Source organism: Populus trichocarpa, chromosome 5, assembly GCF_000002775.5.
Source record: "Populus trichocarpa isolate Nisqually-1 chromosome 5, P.trichocarpa_v4.1, whole genome shotgun sequence".
NCBI classification, from domain to species: Eukaryota; Viridiplantae; Streptophyta; class Magnoliopsida; order Malpighiales; family Salicaceae; genus Populus; species Populus trichocarpa.
Window position 1 is genome coordinate 6,151,638 of NC_037289.2, and position 21,277 is coordinate 6,172,914.

The 21,277-nt window shown below is 35.9% G+C and overlaps 2 protein-coding genes across 4 annotated transcripts; one reads left to right on the forward strand and one right to left on the reverse strand.

Moving 5' to 3' along the window:
* Nucleotides 1-3,883: 3,883 nt before the first annotated feature.
* LOC7486356 (GEM-like protein 4) lies at nt 3,884-4,966 on the forward strand. Its single transcript, XM_002306332.3, has 3 exons — nt 3,884-4,193; nt 4,298-4,572; nt 4,658-4,966. The coding sequence occupies exons 1-3, from the start codon at nt 3,986-3,988 to the stop codon at nt 4,859-4,861; spliced, it is 687 nt and encodes a 228-aa protein (XP_002306368.1). The 5' UTR covers nt 3,884-3,985; the 3' UTR covers nt 4,862-4,966.
* A 4,910-nt stretch (nt 4,967-9,876) lies between these two features.
* LOC7477147 (GEM-like protein 7) lies at nt 9,877-20,584 on the reverse strand. 3 transcript variants are annotated; one of them, XM_052452800.1, is made up of 3 exons: nt 20,081-20,561; nt 10,422-10,696; nt 9,877-10,333 (listed from the first exon to the last, which is right to left on the reverse strand). In XM_052452800.1, exons 1-3 carry the CDS (start codon nt 20,289-20,291, stop codon nt 10,136-10,138), a joined length of 684 nt encoding a protein of 227 aa, XP_052308760.1. In that variant the 5' UTR covers nt 20,292-20,561; the 3' UTR covers nt 9,877-10,135. The 3 variants fall into 3 exon arrangements, with proteins under 3 accessions (XP_052308760.1, XP_052308759.1, XP_024456042.2); XM_052452799.1 differs by lacking the exon at nt 20,081-20,561 and adding an exon at nt 10,800-11,127; XM_024600274.2 differs by lacking the exons at nt 9,877-10,333; nt 10,422-10,696 and adding exons at nt 19,266-19,614; nt 19,703-19,977 and having other exon boundaries at nt 20,081-20,584.
* Between the last annotated feature and the right edge of the window lie 693 nt (nt 20,585-21,277).

A 21,277-nucleotide genomic window follows, 5' to 3' on the forward strand; every position in this document is an offset into this window, starting at 1 on the left:
AAACTGATTGCAATATTGTGAGTTTGTAACAGTAATCACTAACCTGAATAAACCTAGAGAAAGAGCTTTAATTCAGACGACGATTGAAACCAAAGAATGCAATTTATATTTACACATAAATTTATACCGCCTAGGGGACAATTTTTTCAATTAGGAAATATTATTTATGACTTTCCTAGGACAATTTAATGCGTGCATTGCTTAATAGGAAAATTACCATGCATAAATAAGTTAGGAAATATTTTAGATCAGCCGGAAATACTTTCCTACATAGTTTACTTGCTATTTGGGCATCGACAGGATCTGCTGTGCTTGATGTTCTTTGGACACTCTGCTCATCATTTTAACAACACATCTGTGCAAGCCCCAAAGGGGTTGGTTTAGACGATGAGAAGATGAATAGAAGCCTGATTTCCATCACAGCATCACTGGCCTCTTACAGAGGGGCCATTATCTAAGTTTGATCAGCCCAATTTGTGGTGCCATCTTATTCTTATTTGATTGTTTTTTTGATTGATGCCTAACAAATGGATTCTCTATATTCAACTGCAGATTGTTAACAGAATTCAAAATTTGCGGGAAAAAGTTGCCCAACCTACAGACACGCGTGGTGGAGGTTTACTTTGAATATTCTTTGGATGAAGACAAGTCGATCTCGCAACGAGTTTTGAATTCACAAGTAATATTATCAATTTTGTCATTCTTTTTCCACCTGTGACATTTTCTTCTAAGTTTTTCGTATGGTGGTTTGTGTTGGATATCCATTTATGCTATGGTTTGAAATTTAACAGCTTACGCCTGGAATTAACTTTATCTGTTTGAATCATCCCTGACCAATCAATGCACATGGCTAATAGATCTCTAGTTTAGCACTAATAATCTTTTTTTTTTTTCTCTCAATCTTAATTTCCACGCTTGAGTCTCTAAATTTTAAAATAGCCATTCAATTTATCTTTCCTTCAAACTTGATCGCTTTAATTTTTTTTATTATTTATTTTATTTGAAATAATTTATAAAATTAAAATTTATTTTCAATTTCATCATCATTTAATTTCTTTATCTATCAGATTTGGTCCTTATTTTTTTATTGTTATTTTTTTATTTGAGATATTTTCTAAAATTGAAGTTTTCTTACAATCTCATCCTTTAATTTTATTTTTCTATCAAATTTGATTCTCGTTTTTTTTATTGCTATTTTTTTAATTTTTAAGTATTTTTAAATTGATATTTTTTTGATTTCTTATTCAATATTAAATTGGTGGGGGAATTAAGCTTCTTAATTGAGCATGAATTGTAAGTTTGGAAGATTAAACTAAGTTTAAGAGATTCGCCTCGGTTTGTTAGGCAATTGTTTTAAATTGATGGTTTTTTTTTAATTTCATAATTTAACATTAAATTGGTTGGAAATTGAGATTTTTAAATTGTTCATGAGTCTATGATTTCTTGGGTTACGAGTTTGAGAGATTAACTTAGGTTTTATAGATCAGGTTTTTTTTTTAAGTTTCATCTTCAACATTTATTTAATTGGAGATTAGGCTCCATTATTTTTTATTATTATTTTCTTTCTATAGAATTTTTCATTGTTTTTAAAAATGACTTGGGTTATCTCGGGTCTTTTTATTTTTCATTATTTGTTAAATTTAGCTTTTTTAAATGAATTTTATTTTTGAATTAAATTAAATTAAATTAAATTAATTAAATATAAACATGAGATGCACACTTTATGATATTTTGCTTGGTTTTCTTTCTGGGTTGTTGCTTTGATGCTACATGTAATCTATTTTAGTGTCTACCTATAGTGTTTTGCAGTGACATTAAAATATCTTAGTGAACTCTTTCTGGTGGTGTTGTAGTGACCACGATGGAGCGATGGTGAGTCTCCTATGAGCTTTTCTATCTTCTCTTCCTTGGTATGATATTGGTAGCTTATATTTTATAGTTAATTATTGCTAATTTTTTTGTTCGTACTATTTAATATCGATACTTTTTTTAAAATTATATTCTTAAATTAACTGAACTTATAGAATCCAGTCAAATCAACGACCCATGTTTTAGATCTTTTTTATCAATTAAAAATACTATCATCGTCTGAACATGCTTTTTTCATGCTATAAAAAATTTGGGTCGGTTGCAGTGCAACGCGAGCCACTTCTCTAATTTATTCTAATTGCTTTTGATTTTTATTATCTCATATAATCTTTTATTTATTTTATTAGATATATACGTCAACTGGTAGGTTTATAATTAAAAGTTTTCCATAATGATAGAAAACACATTATTAAAGTCATATATTATTATTATTATTATTATTATTATTTGTTTTTCATCCAACAAGCAGCAAAGCGCGGTAGAGTTGGCTAGTGTGTGTCATATGGCACATTCGGCTCTTACTTGGCAGGTGGGAGAAGGGGCTGACGTGGCAAATATCTTTCCTGTTGGCTTAAAGTAGCATATTCGGCTCTTGCTTAGCTGGTGGGGAAAGGGGCTGGCGTGGCGTGGCTTTGATTATGCAAATCTCTTTCCATGTTGGCATTAAAGTACAAGTCATCATCTCTTTCGTCAGCACAAGGTGATGCCGCCCTTCGAATTCCTCCATTTGCATCTCTTTCCTTTCCCATTAAGGCAAAGTCTTCCCTATCATGACGTACGTAGTGCTGATATGGGCATTCGGAAATCAGAGAGATGTCGACGAGGTAAAAGTTTATGACTGTACTGGAAAAGAAAAGGAGAGGAGCCACAAGGATTGGATTTTTTTTTCCGGATAAGATTTGTGCACTTTTAGTCATGGAGTTTTATTTTAATTTATTTTTAAAGTTTTCTCTTTTGACCAGTAATTAATCAACAACTGAACTGGTTGCTCTTCTTCGTCGGGCATTCTCTTTTAGCACAGATTAATCAAATTCTCTGTAGAAATTTGCAGACTTGTAAATTCTGATGTCAGAAAAACACCAAGCACTTAAATGCAAATAAGGCACTGCATGGTTGAACAGTGAGGGGACTCTTAACTCTAGTCTAGGGTCCTGGAATTGAAGACCCTGGATATGAATAAGATCTCCATCCTTGATCTATGTATAAAGAAAGAAAATGCTGAGCTGAAGACTAGGTTTTTGCTAGCCACTTTTGCAGGATAAAATACAAAAGGACAGGAACTTGTTTTACCTCTATCTGCATGAGCCATTGCTGCAAGTCATGCATGTGTTTCCAATATTCTACTAATAGTTGGTGACGTAATTTGTATGCTCTAGTGGTTTAATGGATGACATATATATTACCATATCTTGTTGCCTTTTAAGCTCCCCCCCCTTTTTTTTTTTTATTAAAACTGTAAGAGGGATAGCATCAGAAAGATAAACTGCCAACTCAAAAGGCACCGTCCAGATTTTATTTTTTTTAATCTTGTCGGGCCTCTTCTCAAAATGGGATAAGCTCGATTCATTTCCCCAAAGATTGCCTTCCTTGAATCAATATTGAATTTTGAGAAGGGAAAAATGTGAATAAGCTCTATACTCCGAAGAAGAAGTTGACTTCCCTCTTTGTTTTCTGTTTCTTAGTATAAAACGAGGAAATAAAACAGTTGATATTAAAATGAATCAATTTTCCTGAGAAGGGTGACGACACTCGAACCTGCCTCCATTTTTTTTTATTCCTCAGGACCTATTCATTTCCCTTATGAGGAGAAACCTTGCACTGCAAGAACCAAGTTGTTAAATAGAATATCATAAAAGAAGATTTGGACCTTTTTACATTAACTTTTTATCATGTAAGCAACCAAACTTACCATCTCTGCCTTTATTCTTATTGATGAGCCGTGGGTGAATCATGCAAGGAAAAAGCTATGACCCACCAGCTGCCACCTATCCCTTTAAATACCTTTGCATGTGCAAGGTTTCATCAACCATAGGAAGCGACTCTCCCTCTTGATATCTGGTCTTGCAAATAACACGATAGACAAGAGCTAAGAGAAAATTCCAGTTCCTCATCAGAAATGAACAACACATTTCAGGATCAAGTTATTGGAATTCCAATCAACTCAGGAAAATTCACAGTTAGGAGATCCCCAGTGAGATACTTGCCTGGACCTGATGGCCAATATCCTCCTGCATTGAAAAAAACTAAGAAAGACTCAATTCTAGAAAGGATGAACAAGCTAGGGAGGAAAGCAGACAGTTTTGCAAATGGTGTCCGGGAGCATGGTAATTATATTTCTCCTTGCCAAACTAGGAATCATGCAGTCTTCACATTTCATCCCTTCTTCCTTATATTGGTCTTCTAATTCTTGATCATTTTGAAACTGCAGTGAGACTAGGGTCAAAGATTACAGAAACAGTGAAAGGAAAGTTGAGTCTGGGGGCTAAAATTCTTCAAGAGGGTGGGGTAGAAAAAACTTTCAAGCTGTTGTTTGTTGTTAGCGAAGACGAGAAATTGCTGAAGGTTTCCCAATCCTATTTGTCAACAACAGCAGGTCCTCTCGCAGGCCTTCTGTTCATCTCCAACCAAAAACTCGCCTTTTGTAGTGAGAGATCCATCAAATTCTCTTCTCCGAATGGAAAATCAGTTAGAGTCCATTACAAAGTAACTAACAAGAACATATTAGCTTCATTTCTCTCTGTCTCTTCCTCACACAAGCTGTTTTAACATTTTACATCAATATTTGCAGGTAGTGATTCCTCTCAGGAAGATAAAAAGGGTTAGTCAGAGCGAGAACGTGAAGAAGCCATCACAAAAGTATATGCAAATAGTTACAGTAGATGATTTTGACTTCTGGTTTATGGGTTTCTTCAACCATAAAAAAACTTTCAAATATCTTCAGCTGGCAATCTCTCAAATCTCAGATGAGCTGCAAGTCACTCTAGTGACTTAAATCTTGTGCTTTACCAGAATATTGTATAAATTAAGATAGGAAATTAAACTCAACAGAAGTACATTGTACAAAATTTTGTTAATGAAAATATTAATTCGTGAGAAATTACTGTACTTATTTCCTGTGATTATTCTGAATAGATTACCAAGAAAGCGATATGAAAATGTAATCTAGAGCCTAGTCTTGCAATGTATGGCAAATCAAGCAAGATGCCTCCTAATTCCTATTCTTGAAAGTTCATTGTTGAAAGTAAATTGATTGCTTAAAATTAGTTGAACCGGTCGACCGGTTGAGAACAGGTCGACCGGTTGAGACCGAGTAATCGAGTGAAATAAATTAAAGCGGTCGACTGTTTGAGAAATGGTCAAGTGATTTAGTCAACAAAACATAATTTCTATTCAAATTAAGATTTTATTGTATTAGTTTAATTCCTTGATTATTTAGGACTTTATATCTATAAAAGACTTGTAAATCAATATTATTTAGTAGCACAAGAGAAAAAGAATAACTAAGAGAGTTTAAAGAGAAACATTTAATAAAAATATACACTTCTCTCAATCTTCTTGTTCTTGAGCCTTTTGACTTTGTATTACTGTTTTTAGTTTGAATGGCATGACTCCATAAAAAGCATGGAGTGGAAGAAAGCCAAGTGTTTCTCACTTGAAAGTTTTTTTAAGCATTAACTATGAGCATGTAGATGATTAAGTAATGAACAAGCTAAATGAAAAAAAAAACAAAAAAAATGATCTTTGTGGGTTATGATCAAAAGTCTAAAAGATACAAGTTTTACAACCCTAATGAAGGAAAGATAGTGATTAGTAGAGATGTTGAGTTCAATGAAGAAGGAGCATAAGATTAGAAGGTAGATGATGATGATGAGAAATATGATTTCCTACTGATTCTTGATGAAGAGAAGGAAATGTATAAAGATTATCAAGAACTTATAATTACACCTCCACAAACACCAACGAGCTTAACTTCTCCTCCTCCTTCTTCTCATGGAAGCTCAAGTAGTTACACTCCATCAAATCCACTAAAAAAGATGAGAAGCCTTGGTAACTTATATGAGGTAACAAATCCTATTGATGATGATGTAACACTATATTGTCACATTGCTACATGTGATCTTATAATGCTTGAAGAAGCAATAAAGGATGAAAAATAGAAATTGCTATGGATGAGGAGATTACATCAATTGAAAAGAATGACACATTAAAATTGGTTCCTAGACCAAGTGAAAAGAAGCCAATACCTGTCAAGTGGATCATCAAAGAAAAGAAGAATGCTAAAAAAAAGGTGGAGAGGTGGATCTCCAACTTAATTTCTTTTTTGCGCCTTGTGAATCCAACTATTGGCCTGATTGTTGTTGTTTTTTTTTTTAGTAAAAAAATAACATTTAGATTTTAAAATGGGGTAAAAAAAAGACATATAAAAACTAGTCATGACAAACCTGTAACTATGGTAATCGGGGCCAAACCAACCCTAGATATCTCGCCAAACCTGTGACCCTGATAATGAGATTAGAATACACCGATAAAAAAAAGATAATTATAAACCTTTGCTTAAAAAAAAAACTTGTGTTAACTTTTCAAACCTGTGACCTAAATCATTAGACCCGAAGTATCTAATCTGGAAAACCATGAAGTCTAATTTCCAACCAATTAAATATTGAAGGGTGAAATTGAAAAAAGAATTTCAATTATACAAAAGGATTAAAAAATAATAATTAAAAGAATGAGGATCAAAATTAAAATACAGAATAAATTTTATATTTAATTGAAGGGAAAAATTGAAAAGAAAAAGGATCAAAATTAACATAAAAAATATAAAGGTTAAGAAAAATAAATAGAAATCAAAACAATGAGGACTAAATTGAAAAACATTATACCATCAATTTGAATTGAATAATGAAATTGAAAATAAGTGTAACTTCTACAAAAGAGCCAAGGTAAAAATTTAGAAATTCAAAGAATGAGAATCAAATTGAAGAATATAATATTTGGTAAATTGAAATTAAATGATTAAATTGAAAACAAATTAAACTTTTACAAAAAAGCCAAGACCAAAACTTAAAAATCTAAGGAATAAGGATTGAAGTTGAAATATAAAAAATCAAGAGGGTTAAGATGTAATTTTTTTTTTAGGGAAAAGAGAGAAATGAAGAAAAAAAAGAAAGGCCCATTGACGAAAAACTCAAAGACGCACACCGCACCAACATGAGAAGGATTCAGCAACGCTTCTAACGACACAATGGTAAGGCATTTTTGGATGCCAGGAGGCGCCACACAAAGGATGCGGGCGCCTCCCGCGCACCTCTAGGTAAGCCACACACGCATATTCTTTTTTATTCAAATACCAAAGTGCCACTAAACTGATGTTATAATTTCAAAAGAAAAAATCGTTGTGAAAAGATAAAGAAGCCTCTTGAATCTAGGTTTAAATTTTTTACTTTTAAGGATAATTTTGTTGTTTTATTGTTCATTTCAATTGCTTATTATTTTTTTATATTTAATTAAATATCAAATTGCCTCACAGATCACATTATAATAACAAAAAAAACAAAAAACATTGTGAAAAATCCTAAAATGTCCCTTGAAGCTAGGTTTAATTTTTTTTTTTATTTTCAAAGATATTTTAGTTATTTCACTATATAATTGATATGAGAGAAAACTTATTTTTCCCGTGAATTTTGTAATAATAAATGTATCTTATAAAAATATCTTGACAACTAATGTTAAATCTTTTAGATGAAGAGGTAAAAAGAACCATTACGTACTATTCAAGCGAACAATGTCAATAAGTGTGGAGATACAGTAATTTTCTATTGGTCTGTATCCAAGATCTGATTAATGCTGAAATAGACATCTGTATCTGCATGGCCTCCTGTCCAATCTGTAAAACCTAGTTTAAATAAATCAACTTTATTAAAGAATGATAAAAGGAAGCTAAGAAGATTGCATTCCAGATAATCATAAAGGAACTTGTCTTGTTATCTTGTGGCCCTTTATTCATCCTCTTTTCTTTGACCAATCGAGCATATTGCCCCTTAACCAATTAAAGCTACCTTCTGATATAATAAGAAGATTCTTCGTAGAAAGTTGTGCTAGCTGTCCTAGATTCAGATATTACAGAAATGTTCTATTGTGATTTCAAAGTCATTAATAAATAACCGAAGCTAGCACCTTGTTTGCAAAGAAATGGCCAAATTTCTCGTGAAATATGGTGGTATGATATCTGTAGAACATCCAAATTAACTTCGAGTCTCAGTTCCTTGGAACTGCGCACGCTAGTGATCATTTCCAAGAAATGAAGGTTCAAATACCAAATCGCATGTCCTGCTAAAAAATGGAATTTAATTAGAAAGGAGGATTTGGAGACAGTCCAATCCTAGAGCATTTTTGTCGTGAATTAACTGAAAGTCCAAGTCCTCTACTGATCTTCGCTCCTAGAAATGGTTCCCTGATTATAATTTCCAGGAACTGCCACGGGCCATTTTATGGATTTATGGCTAATGAGGGGAAAAGAGGAGATTTTGTTTGATAATCTGAAGAAATCTAAGGTAAAAGACTAATTCAAACAACATCACTGATTGCGAGCTTTTTTGCATGTAAGCTAGTTTAAGTAATCTCTCTGTTCTGCACCATCCTTTTCCCATTCCTTTTTCTTATCTTTTATTTTAAAAAGAGAATTGGCATCGGAAAGAAAGCTAGAATTCCAGTTCGAAATAATAAATTCCATACCACCACAGGCTCGGAAAGTACGAGCAAATGAGAGGCACAGACAAATGCTTGTGAGATTGCATGTCTGGACCGAAAAAAGAAAAGAAGCAAAGGCTAAAAGTTGTCCCAACTAATTAGGGATATTTTACGAATCAATCAAGTTTTGTATGATTTACAAGACTACATTGAGAAGTATAACCATAAAGTAAATTAACTGAACAATCCCTTTGGTTAACCGTCTCTTGATTTATGTATGATCTTATAGAGAAACATTGTATCAGACACTACAGTCATGATCTGTTTTTCTTTTTCTTGGCGAAAAACATAACATTTTCTTGATATTTTAGTGTCTGGAACCTTTTATTTCCATTAGCTCTATATGCCTAAAGATAGAGTCATGCACAAGAAACACCAAATGTATTCTTCTGATACTTCGTTCAATTTCAACAGACAAGACTTGGACCTCTTTACCACCACCAAAACATATTTTAAGTAATGTCTATTGTGAGTCAGTGGATATGCCTTTATTGTTGTTGCTGTGCCTTTGATTGCTCATGCATAAAATGGTAAGATTTACCTACCATGCCTTTTGTGCTAAGAAATACGTTCGCAGCATACATGGCGGTTCATCATGGCAACTACCTCTTCCTTGAATATAAAGAAAGAGAGAAGGAATCCTTGCCTTCCATTGAAAATGAAGATCATGTTTCACAACCTAGTTAATAGAATTCCAATTATGAAATTAGTCTCACTCACAACTGTATTAAATAATATATTTATTTTTGTTTTAATATTTATTAAAGGTAGAATAGTATTTTTAGTTTAATATATATATAATCTCTTTGTATTTAAGTTAACTTAAGCACTTTAGAATAAATAGATTAATGAAAATTCTATTTTTTTTTTATGTTTGTTTTTAATTTATGTTAATCTGAATCAATTTAACAAATTAAGCGTCCGAAAGTTACTTACCTAATCCAATGCAATTTTCCAAGTTGAAGCAAATTGAACTTCTATCCTCTATCTACCAGCGAGTGCATCAAAGAAAGGTGTTTTAGTAATGGGGTGGTAGATCTTCACATTTCATGGAAAGTATTTGGTGCTTAAAAGGTTAGTATTCCTTTTGAGAAAGATGGAGAAAATATATTTATTTTTCGGATGGGATTGATATATATATATATATATATATATATATATATATATATATATATATATATATGCTGGTTGCTCAACTCATGAATAATCATTCTGTAGCTAGGATTCGATTCCCCAATTTATATTTGCACCTTTCAACACTTAACGAGGAAAACATTTAGTGACATTATAAATGCTGACATACATTTCAGAACTTGTCTCTGGATGAAATTTTGTTTTCCTGGCCAGAAACTTGTTGAAAATCATAGAATATTCACAAGAATTTAATTACAGTAATTTCTTAAGAATTTATACATTCACTAACAAAATTTGATACAGTACTGTAGTTGTGTCTAGTTTTTCTCTCTCCATGAACTTAATATTCTGAATTTCTGACAAGGTAGAAGATTTAAGTCCCTAGCTAGAAAGCGACATTCATCTCATCTGAGATTTGAGACATTGCCTGCTGAAGATATTTGAAAGATTTTTGATAATTTATGAATCCCATAAACCAGAACTCAAAATCATCCACTGTAACTAGTTCCAGATACTTTTGTGATGGCTTCTTTACATTCTCACTCTGGTTAAGCATTTTTATCTTCTTGAGAGGAACCAATACCTGCAAAATATTCATGTAAAATGTTAAAAACATTGTGCGAGGAAGAAAAGCTGAGAGAAATTATTCAAATACGTGCTGTTGAAGTTACCTTGTAATGGACTCTAACTGATTTTCCACTCGGAGAAGAGATTTTGATGGATCTCTCACTACAAAAGGCGACTTTTTCAGTGGAGACGAATAGAAGGCCTGCAATAGGACCTGCTGTTGTTGACAAATAGCACTGGGAGGCCTTCAACAGTTTTTCATCTTCGCTAACAACAAATAACTGCTTAAAGATTTTTTCCACCCCTCCTACTTGAAGAATCTTAGCCCCCAGGCTCAGCTTTCCTTTGACTGTTTCACTAATCTTTGGCCCTAGTCTTACTGCAGTTTCAAAATTACCAAGAATAGGAAGACCATTGTTAGGATAAAGTAAAAACTCTCATGAAATTTGAAGACTGGGTGATTCCAGGAGAAAAGTAGTTACCATGCTCTCGAACGCCATTTGCAAAATTGTCTGCTTTCTTTCCTAGCTTGTTCATCATCTTAAGCATCGAGTCTGCTTTGCATTGTTTAAAATATGCCTGAGGGTATTGGCCATCAGGTCCTGGCAAGTATCTCAGAGGCGATCTCCTAGCAGTGTATGCTGCTGAGTTGATTGGAATTCCTAAAGCTTGATCCTGAAATGTGTTCTTCATTTCTGATGGAAAAGCTGGAAATTTACTCTAGCCTCTTGTCTCTTTTGTTATTAGCAAGAGAACAGATATCTATAAGAAGAGATGATTTGATTCCTATGGTTGAAGAACTCTTGTATTATGCAAAGGTATTTAAAGGGATAGGTTGTTGCTGGTGGGTCACAGCATATATGAATCATCCATGGCTCGTCAATAAAAATAAAGGAAGACTCGGTAAGATTGATTGCTTACAGAAAAAGAGTTATGCAAAGGCCCAAATCTTCTTTTATGAAATTCTATTTAACAACTTGGCTCTCGCTATGCAAGAATTCTTTTCATAGAGAATGAACAAGTCTAGACTATAGGGGAATAAAAAAGAAAAAATTGGGGCAGGGTAGAATTAATGTCGTCACTTGCTCAAGAAAATTGAGCCATTGTTTTTTGTTCCCTTCTGCTATACCAAGAACCAACAACAGCAAAGAAAAAGACTCAATGGTTTATGGAGTGAAAGAATTAAATTACAACTGAAATTGCTTGAGTAAAACTGTGTTTTCTCAGCCATATATATACACGTAAAGTCTGTTACAATGAAAACTCTTTATAAGAGTTGTAGTTACAAAAGGATTCATCTGCAGAGACAGGAACAATGCAGAGACAGGAACGAACAGAGAACTGGAAACAATGAAACACTGAGTGACAAATATCAGTGTTTATCCACAATCTTAGTATTGTGAACGTTATCCTTATCATTCCCCCGTAAACTGGCAGGGATATCTGTCACAGAAAGTTTATCCCGGAGGTAACAGAACCGATCAGCCGTTTGTCCCTTGGTAAAAATATCTGCAGGTTGTAGAGAGGTGGGAACGTGTTGAAGTAGTATATCTTTGTTGGCCACCTTTTCTCTGACAAAGTGGTAATCCACTTCAATGTGTTTTGATCGGGCATGGAAAATAGGATTGGATGCAAGAGCTAAGGCACTTATATTGTCACACCATACGACTGGAGCAAAAGCAAGAGAAACCTGCAATTCATGCAACAACATTCTCAGCCAATACACCTCAGCTGTAACTAGAGCCAAACACCTGTATTCAGCTTCAGTACTGGATTTTGACACTACAGGTTGTTTCTTAGCAGACCAAGATATGAGATTGGACCCAACAAAAACACCATAGCCACAGGTGGAGCGTCTGTATTCAGGATCACCGGCCCAATCAGAGTCACAATAGGCATTGATTGCAAAGGAACCCGGTCTATAGAAAAGACCATAATCAAGTGTGTGTTTTAAGTATCGTAGCACACGTTTGGCTGCTGTCCAGTGAGCAGAAGTAGGCGCTTGCATGTGTTGACATAGTTGATTGACTGAGTATGCAATGTCAGGGCGTGTGAGAGTTACATACTGTAAAGCCCCCACTGTTTGCCTATATTCAGATGGGTCTTGAATACTTTCTCCATCAAACTTGGATAGCTTAGACCCGGAGACACAAGGTGCACGGTATGGGCGGATACCAGTGAGTTGCACACGGTCCAGAAGTTCAATGATATACCTGGTTTGTCGAAGATGTAACCCTGATGAATTGCGTATGGCCTCAATTCCCAGAAAATATGTCAACTGGCCAAGATCCTTCATAGCAAACTCAAGTTGTAATTGAGATATAAGAGTGGTAATAAAATCCTGATCATTTGAGGTAACCAAAATGTCATCCACGTAGACTAAGAAGAATGCATGGACATTGCCACGATGACAGACAAATAGTGAGGGATCAACTTGTGAACTTTGAAAATCAAGAGCCAAAAGAGCAGTGGACAGTCGATTAAACCAGGCACGAGGAGCTTGTTTCAACCCGTAAAGAGATTTATGAAGATTACAAACGAATTCGGGGTGTGCAGGATCAACAAATCCTTTGGGTTGTGTCATATAAACCTCCTCTTCTAACACACCATGAAGGAAGGCGTTAGAGACATCAAGTTGACGAATATCCCAGTTGAAAGACACAGCAATGGTAAGAACCATTCGGATAGTAGCAGGCTTGATGACTGGGCTAAATGTGTCAAGAAAATCAACCCCATTTCTCTGTAGATATCCCACAGCGACTAATCTGGCCTTGTGACGTTCAACACTGCCGTCAGGTCGCCGTTTGAGTTTAAAAACCCATTTACATGGAACCAAATTCTTACCAGGGGGACGAGAACATAGTGACCATGTGTCATTCTGTAACAAGGACTGAAATTCACTGTCCATTGCCGCACGCCACTCAGGTATGGATGCTGCTTGAGCGTAGGAACTGGGCTCAACACAAACCAATCCTGCATGCAAAGCTTGAAGGGGGTGACGAGTGGAATATAAATGAAAATCAGGGAACCTACGAGGCTTATGATGACCAGTCTGTGATCTAGTGATTATTTTTGTGGAAGGCTCATGAGTAGACAGGGCATCATTTTGGAGGTTAAGGATGGCATTGTGGTGGTGGTCAGAAGAAGGATTAAGAGTTGGTGCACTAGGTATAAGAACAGATTCAGAAGATTCGGGTTGGCCAGAATGGAGAGATGGGAGAGAGGAGTGGAGATGGTATTCATTTGAATTAATAGCTGGAGCAGTATGAATATCATGTAAGGTAAGGTCAGCAAGAGCCTGGGTAGGTGAGGAAGTTGCTGGGGGAGGAGAAAAATCAGAGGACGAGGAGAAAATATGTGGAGGAGTGAAGAACAGACCTAGAGACTTACCTGAGGAGGAGACGCAGCTGGCAGGACTAGTGATAATGGAGTGTGCAGGAAAATGCTCTTCGTCAAAAATCACATTTCGAGAGATATAGACACGTCTGGACGAAGGATCTAAACACCGAAATCCTTTGTGATTGGAGCTATAACCAATGAAAATACAAGGCATACTACGATATGATAATTTATCATTTGTGTAAGGACGAAGACATGGAAAACATTGACATCCAAATGCTCGAAAATATGTGAAGTCTGGAGGAAGATGAAAAAGACGTTCATATGGTGAAACATAATCAAGAATTTTAGTAGGTAGTCGATTAATGATAAAGATAGCGGTGAGAAAAGCATCAACCCAAAATTTCTTAGATAAGCCTGATTGAGCTAGAAGAGTAAGTCCCATATCCATAACATGACGATGTTTCCTCTCAGTGAGGCCATTTTGTTGAGAAGTGTGAGGACATGATAGTCGATGAAAAATTCCATTATCCCTTAAAAACTGTTTAAAAATGGTGGAACAATATTCACCACCATTATCACTTTGAAATTGTCGAATTGTGAATTGAAATTGTTTCTCTACTAAAAGCTTGAATTTAACAAATGTAGAATAAACATCAGACTTATTTGAAATAGGAAACATCCAACAAAACCGAGAAAAATCGTCAATAAAAATAACATAATAACGACAACCACTCAAGGAAGGTGTGGAAGTGGACCAGACATCAGAGTGAATTATTTCTAGGGGAGCAGTGGATTCTCTTGATGAATCAGAAAAGGGTAATTGTTTAGACTTGCCTAGTTGGCAAGGTGCACAAACTGATGTTTTATTGATGGAATCACTAACTGGAAGAGAAAATTTGGAAATAACACGAGGAAGGATGACCCAAGCGACAATGCCAGATGGAAGTAGGAGCCTTGACGCCAACAGTCATTGTGAGAGCATGATATGGTGAAGCAGATAGTTGACGAAGGTTGATTGGATACAATCCATTATCACTTGGTCCCGTCAGGAGCGTGTTCCCCGTCAGGATATCCTTAACAGAAAAATCAGAACCAGTGTGTTCAAAAAGAACATTATTATCCTGACAGAATTTATTGATAGAGAGGAGATGAGCTGATGCTTGAGGACAATAAGCAACATTATTCAAGGCAAGAGTAGTAGAAGAGAGGGTTTTAATAAAAGCATTGCCAGTATGAGAAATGTGCAAACCTGTACCGTTACCTACGCCCACGGAAGCATCACCTTCATAAGGGTGAGAAGTTGCAAGATTAGCAATATCTGAGGTAACATGAATATTAGCACCACTGTCCGCATACCATTGATGTTGATTTAAATAAGTTGTATTGGCTTCTGCAACCATGGCAGCTAAGTCAGTGGGAGGATGACGTCCTTGAAAACAGTAATTCATGCGATTAAAGCAATCCAAGGCCTGATGTCCCTCTTGTTTGCAGATTTGGCATGGAGATTGGGAACGAGAGTCAGAAGGAGCTGATGAAGATGGGCGTGGGAGGTGAGGTAGGGGCTGCCGAAACTGAGAGGAAGCACTACCCGATCCTTTAGATGCCCCTGAGAAGCGAGATTTATTACTGCTGTGACGAGAACCTATTTTGGCTGCAGGTTTATGTGAGTAAAGAGCATAGGAACCTGCCTCATGGTGAAGAGACTGACTATGAAATTGTTGCATAAGGTCATGGTTCAGTAGTTTTGCATGAAAATCTGAAAATGACATGGATTTCTCTTTGGAGAGGAGCATATACGTTGTGACAAATGAATGAAATGAAGAGTTGAGACCATTGAGAACATATAATATTAGATCAGAATCATCAATAGGTTTGCCAACAGCAGTGAGTTCATCTGCAAGAGTTTTGACTTCATCCAGAAATTTCTGACAAGAAAAGGAGCCTTGTTGCAAAGATTGCAACTTTCGCTTGATAAGAGAAATTCGAGAAGTTGATGGTGCAGCAAAACGTGCACCAAGGGCTTGCCAAGCAAGACGAGAAGTTTCAAGGCCATAAATGGTGGAAACCACCGAAGGAGATAATGAGGAGATAATCCATCCTAGTATTGTTTGGTCCTTATATTGCCAAGCCATATAAGCAGAATTAGTAATACCTTGGACTTTATGTTCTTCGCTGGAAAATTGAGGAGGACAAAGATCAGAACCATCAACAATTCCCATGAGTCCATAACTCCGAAACAGAGGAAGCAATTGAGCACTCCAGGCAAGGAAATTAGTTCCATCAAGTTTGATGGAAATAACTTGAGCTGGAAGATGAAATGCAGCGGAAGGAGAAAAATCTGAAGCAGTAGCCATAGGATCGTTGGAAGCGTTAGCTATGAGACGCTCTGATACCATGAAAGAATTAAATTACAACTAAAATTGCTTGAGTAAAACTGTGTTTTCTCAGCCATATATATACACGTAAAGTCTGTTACAATGGAAACTCTTTATAAGAGTTGTAGTTACAAAAGGATTCATCTGCAGAGACAGGAACAATGCAGAGACAGGAACGAACAGAGAACTGGAAACAATGAAACACTGGGTGACAAATATCAGTGTTTATCCACAATCTTAGTATTGTGAACGTTATCCTTATCATGGAGGGTTTATTTGTGTATCGATGAAATTTAAGAAGACTGCCATGATTCAGGGATGAAACTAGACGACAAATTGGAGGGCAAAAATGCATAATTTTTATTTTGGGGGACTATTTCATAACAATTCCTTGAGAATTTTAGAAGTGCAGGGGAGATTTTTAAGAATTGTCAAGCTTTGGGAGGAACAGGCCACCCCGTAAATTCGTCCTTGCCCTGATTCGAGGAAGGCAATCTTTGGGGAAATCAAGTTAATTCCATCATGAGAAGGGGCCCAAGAAGATTAACAGTACTCCAATTATGTGGGGACAGCTTTTAAATCATGCAAAATCCAAACAAAGCATTGTGGTGTGTCTTTTGGCTCTCACACCGACTCTTGACAGTGTGGCATTGATGCCTTCTGAGTTGGCATTTTAGCTTTCTGATGTCATCCTTCTTTTGACATCAAGATAAGAAAAAGGAGTGCTTAAAAGGGCTTTTGCTGAACAAGTGCAATGTTGGCAACACGGTAAGTGGTGTTTTTCTGACATCAGAATTCGGAACTCCAGAAGTCTCTGCAGAGAATCTGATTTGGCTGCGCGGAAAAGAGAATGCCTTGGATAAAAGAGCAGTAATGAGGTCTATATTGCTGGTTAATTACCTAGTCATAGAAAAAAATGAAAAAAGAACAAGCTTATCACAACACAACAATGACAAAATAATTGCATGGATTTCTTTATCTGGAAAAAATAATGCAACCTTTATGGCCTTTTCTTACATAACCATAATCTGTTATCTCATCCTTTTTTTCCCAGATGCCGACCTCAGCGTTGAGTCATGAACAGTAAAGGTCTGGTCCTTTGCCTTAGTGGAAAAGAAAAGGAATATAAATGGTAGAATGCAAAGGCCGGCATCAGCAACTTGTGTTGAGAAAGAACATGATGACTTGTACTTTAATGCTCTACTCAGAAAGAGAATTGCCACATCAAACCCACATCGATCAGCTTCTTTCCCCCCACGCGAGAAGAAGCAGGAGTTGAAGAATTCAAGTTTCAAGATTTCATGCTGTTGACCAGACGGCAGCATGCATGGCTGGCAAGCTTTGAGGAAAGTCGGCAAAACAAAAATGTGGACAGAATGTCGGCTCTGCATCCTGAACTGGTGTTGAGAGGTCTCAAGTTGTGATGGTATTGATCTCCGCACAAGAATCACTAGCATTAATGTGACAGTTGCAAAGCGAGAATTTTTTATACAATGATCCTTGGACGGCTAGAACCATTCTTCCAGGCCTGAATACCATCCGATCGTACTTTTGTAACAGTGTAGCTTGCATAGAATTTTCCTTCTAAAGATCCATTGCATTTAAGATGACGGAGTGTTTTCAAAAGGTACCTCCATTTCTTGTGCACCGAAAAACAGTAGGAGAAATCTGAAGAGAGTTCCGATGCCATTCTCTTGATGATTTCTAGAGTGGTCTATGCATTGCCTTATTCACATTGACCACTTTCTCCATTTTCCTTCCATGACAAACCATAATCAGAAAAACATCATTACAATTTAACCTCTTCAAAACTTTTGTTGCCAGCATTTCTGCATAATCAGCATGCATGGCATTTATATTACTGATTAAATTCATATCTAAGCTGCATGTAAGCTAGTTTAAGTAATCTCTCTGTTCTGCACCATCCTTTTCCCATTCCTTTTTCTTATCTTTTATTTTAAAAAGAGAATTGGCATCGGAAAGAAAGCTAGAATTCCAGCTCGAAATAATAAATTCCATACCACCACAGGCTCGGAAAGTACGAGCAAATGAGAGGCACAGACAAATGCTTGTGAGATTGCATGTCTGGACCGAAAAAAGAAAAGAAGCAAAGGCTAAAAGTTGTCCCAACTAATTAGGGATATTTTACGAATCAATCAAGTTTTGTATGATTTACAAGACTACATTGAGAAGTATAACCATAAAGTAAATTAACTGAACAATCCCTTTGGTTAACCGTCTCTTGATTTATGTATGATCTTATAGAGAAACATTGTATCAGACACTACAGTCATGATCTGTTTTTCTTTTTCTTGGCGAAAAACATAACATTTTCTTGATATTTTAGTGTCTGGAACCTTTTATTTCCATTAGCTCTATATGCCTAAAGATAGAGTCATGCACAAGAAACACCAAGTGTATTCTTCTGATACTTCGTTCAATTTCAACAGACAAGACTTGGACCTCTTTACCACCACCAAAACATATTTTAAGTAATGTCTATTAATGTGAGTCAGTGGATATGCCTTTATTGTTGTTGTTGTGCCTTTGATTACTCATGCATAAAATGGTAAGATTTACCTACCATGCTTTTTGTGCTAAGAATTACGTTCGCAGCATACTTGGCGGTTCATCATGGAAACTACCTCTTCCTTGAATATAAAGAAAGAGAGAAGGAATCCTTGCCTTCCATTGAAAATGAAGAGCCTGTTTCACAATTTAGTTAATAGAATTCCAATTATGAAATTAGTCTAACTCACAATTGAACGTCCGAAAGTTACTCTAATCCAATGCAATTTTCCAAGTTGAAACAAAATGAACTTCTATCCTCTATCTATCAGCGAGTGCATCAAAGAAAGGTGTTTTAGTAATGGGGTGGTAGATCTTCACATTTCAAGGAAAGTATTCGGTGCTTAAAAGGAAGAACACGCTAGGGAAAGTCGACTGATTTGTACATGGTGCGGGCGGGCGTATTCCTTTTGAGAAAGATGGAGAAAATATATTTATTTTTCGGATGGGATTGTTATATATATATATATATATGCTGGTTGCTCAACTCTTGAATAATCATTCTGTAGCTAGGATTCGATTCCCCAATTTATATTTGCACCTTTCAACACTTAATGAGGAAAACATTTAGTGACATTATAAATGTTGACATGCATTTCAGAACTTGTCTCTATATGACATTTTGTTTTTCCTGGCCAGAAACTTGTTGAAAATCATAGAATATTCACAAGAATTTAATTACAGTAATTTCTTAAGAATTTATACATTCACTAACAAAATTTGATAACAGTACGGTAGTTCTGTCTAGTTTTGCTCTCTACATGAACTTAATATTCTGAATTTCTGACGAGGTAGAAGATTTAAGTCACTTGCTAGAAAGCGACATTCATCTCATCTGAGATTTGAGGTACATTGCCTGCTGAAGATATTTGAAAGTTTTTTGATAATTTATGAATCCCATAAACCAGAACTCAAAATCATCCACTGTAACTAGTTCCAGATACTTTTGTGATGGCTTCTTTACATTCTCACTCTGGTTAAGCATTTTTATCTTCTTGAGAGGAACCAATACCTGCAAAATATTCATGTAAAATGTTAAAAACATTGTGTGAGGAAGAAAAGCTGAGAGAAATTATTCAAATACGTGTTGTTGAAGTTACCTTGTAATGGACTCTAACTGATTTTCCACTCGGAGAAGAGAATTTGATTGATCTCTCACTACAAAAGGCGACTTTTTCAGTGGAGATGAATAGAAGACCTGCAATAGGACCTGCTGTTGTTGACAAATAGCACTGGGAAGCCTTCAACAGTTTTTCATCCTCGCTAACAACAAATAACTGCTTAAAGATTTTTTCCACCCCTCCTACTTGAAGAATCTTAGCCCCCAGGCTCAGCTTTCCTTTGACTGTTTCACTAATCTTTGGCCCTAGTCTCACTGCAGTTTCAAAATTATCAAGAATAGGAAGACCATTGTTAGGATAAAGTAAAAACTCTCATGAAATTTGAAGACTGGATGATTCCAGGAGAAAAGTAGTTACCATGCTCTCGAACACCATTTGCAAAATTGTCTGCTTTCTTTCCTAGCTTGTTCATCATCTTAAGCATCGAGTCTGCTTTGCATTGTTTAAAATATGCCTGAGCGTATTGGCCATCAGGTCCTGGCAAGTATCTCAGAGGCGATCTTCTAGCAGTGTATGCTGCTGAGTTGATTGGAATTCCTAAAGCTTGATCCTGAAATGTGTTCTTCATTTCTGATGGAAAAGCTGGAAATTTACTCTAGCCTCTTGTCTCTTTTGTTATTAGCAAGAACAGATATCTATAAGAAGAGATGATTTGATTCCTATGGTTGAAGAACTCTTGTATTAAGCAAAGGTATTTAAAGGGATAGGTTTTTGCTGGTGGGTCACAGCATGAATCATCTATGGCTCGTCAATAAAAATAAAGGAAGACTCGGTAAGATTGATTGCTTACAGAAAAGGAGTTGTGCAAAGGCCCAAATCTTCTTTTATGAAATTCTATTTAACAACTTGGCTCTCGCTGTGCAAGAATTCTTTTCATAGAGAATGAACAAGTCTAGACTATAGGGGAATAAAAAAGAAAAAATTGGGGCAGGGTAGAATTAATGTCGTCACTTGCTCAAGAAAATTGAGCCATTGTTTTTTGTTCCCTTCTGCTATACCAAGAAACAACAACAGCAAAGAAAAAGACTCAATGGTTTATGGAGGGTTTATTTGTGTATCGACGAAATTTAAGACTGCCATGATTCAGGGACGAATCTAGACTTGACAAATTGGAGGGCCAAAATGCATAATTTTTATTTTGGGGGACTACTTCATAAGAATTCCTTGAGAATTTTAGAAGTGTAGGGGAGATTCTTAAAAATTGTCAAGCTTTGGGAGGAACAGGCCACCCCGTAAATTCGTCCTTGCCCTGATTCAAGGAAGGCAATCTTTGGGGAAATCAAGTTAATTCCATCACGAGAAGGGGCCCAAGAAGATTAACAGTACTCCAATTATGTGGGGACAACTTTTAAATCATGCAAAATCCAAACAAAGCATTGTGGTGTGTCTTTTGGTTCTCACACCGACTCTTGACAGTGTGGCATCGATGCCTTCTGAGTTGGCATTTTAGCTTTCTGATGTTATCCTTCTTTTGACATCAAGATAAGAAAAAGGGGGGCTTAAAAGGGCTTTTGCTGAACAAGTGCAATGTTGGCAACATGGTAAATGGTGTTT

Excerpts from the sequence above, each read along its gene's own strand:
- LOC7486356 (XM_002306332.3), top strand. The coding sequence starts at position 3,986 with ATGAACAACACATTTCAGGATCAAGTTATTGGAATTCCAATCAACTCA. Across the intron at positions 4,194-4,297 it reads AAATGGTGTCCGGGAGCATG|TGAGACTAGGGTCAAAGATT; the intron begins GTAATTATATTT and ends TTGAAACTGCAG. Across the intron at positions 4,573-4,657 it reads CAGTTAGAGTCCATTACAAA|GTAGTGATTCCTCTCAGGAA; the intron begins GTAACTAACAAG and ends CAATATTTGCAG.
- LOC7477147 (XM_052452800.1), bottom strand. The coding sequence starts at position 20,291 with ATGAAGAACACATTTCAGGATCAAGCTTTAGGAATTCCAATCAACTCA. Across the intron at positions 10,697-20,080 it reads AAATGGTGTTCGAGAGCATG|TAAGACTAGGGCCAAAGATT; the intron begins GTAACTACTTTT and ends TTGAAACTGCAG. Across the intron at positions 10,334-10,421 it reads CAGTTAGAGTCCATTACAAG|GTATTGGTTCCTCTCAAGAA; the intron begins GTAACTTCAACA and ends AATATTTTGCAG.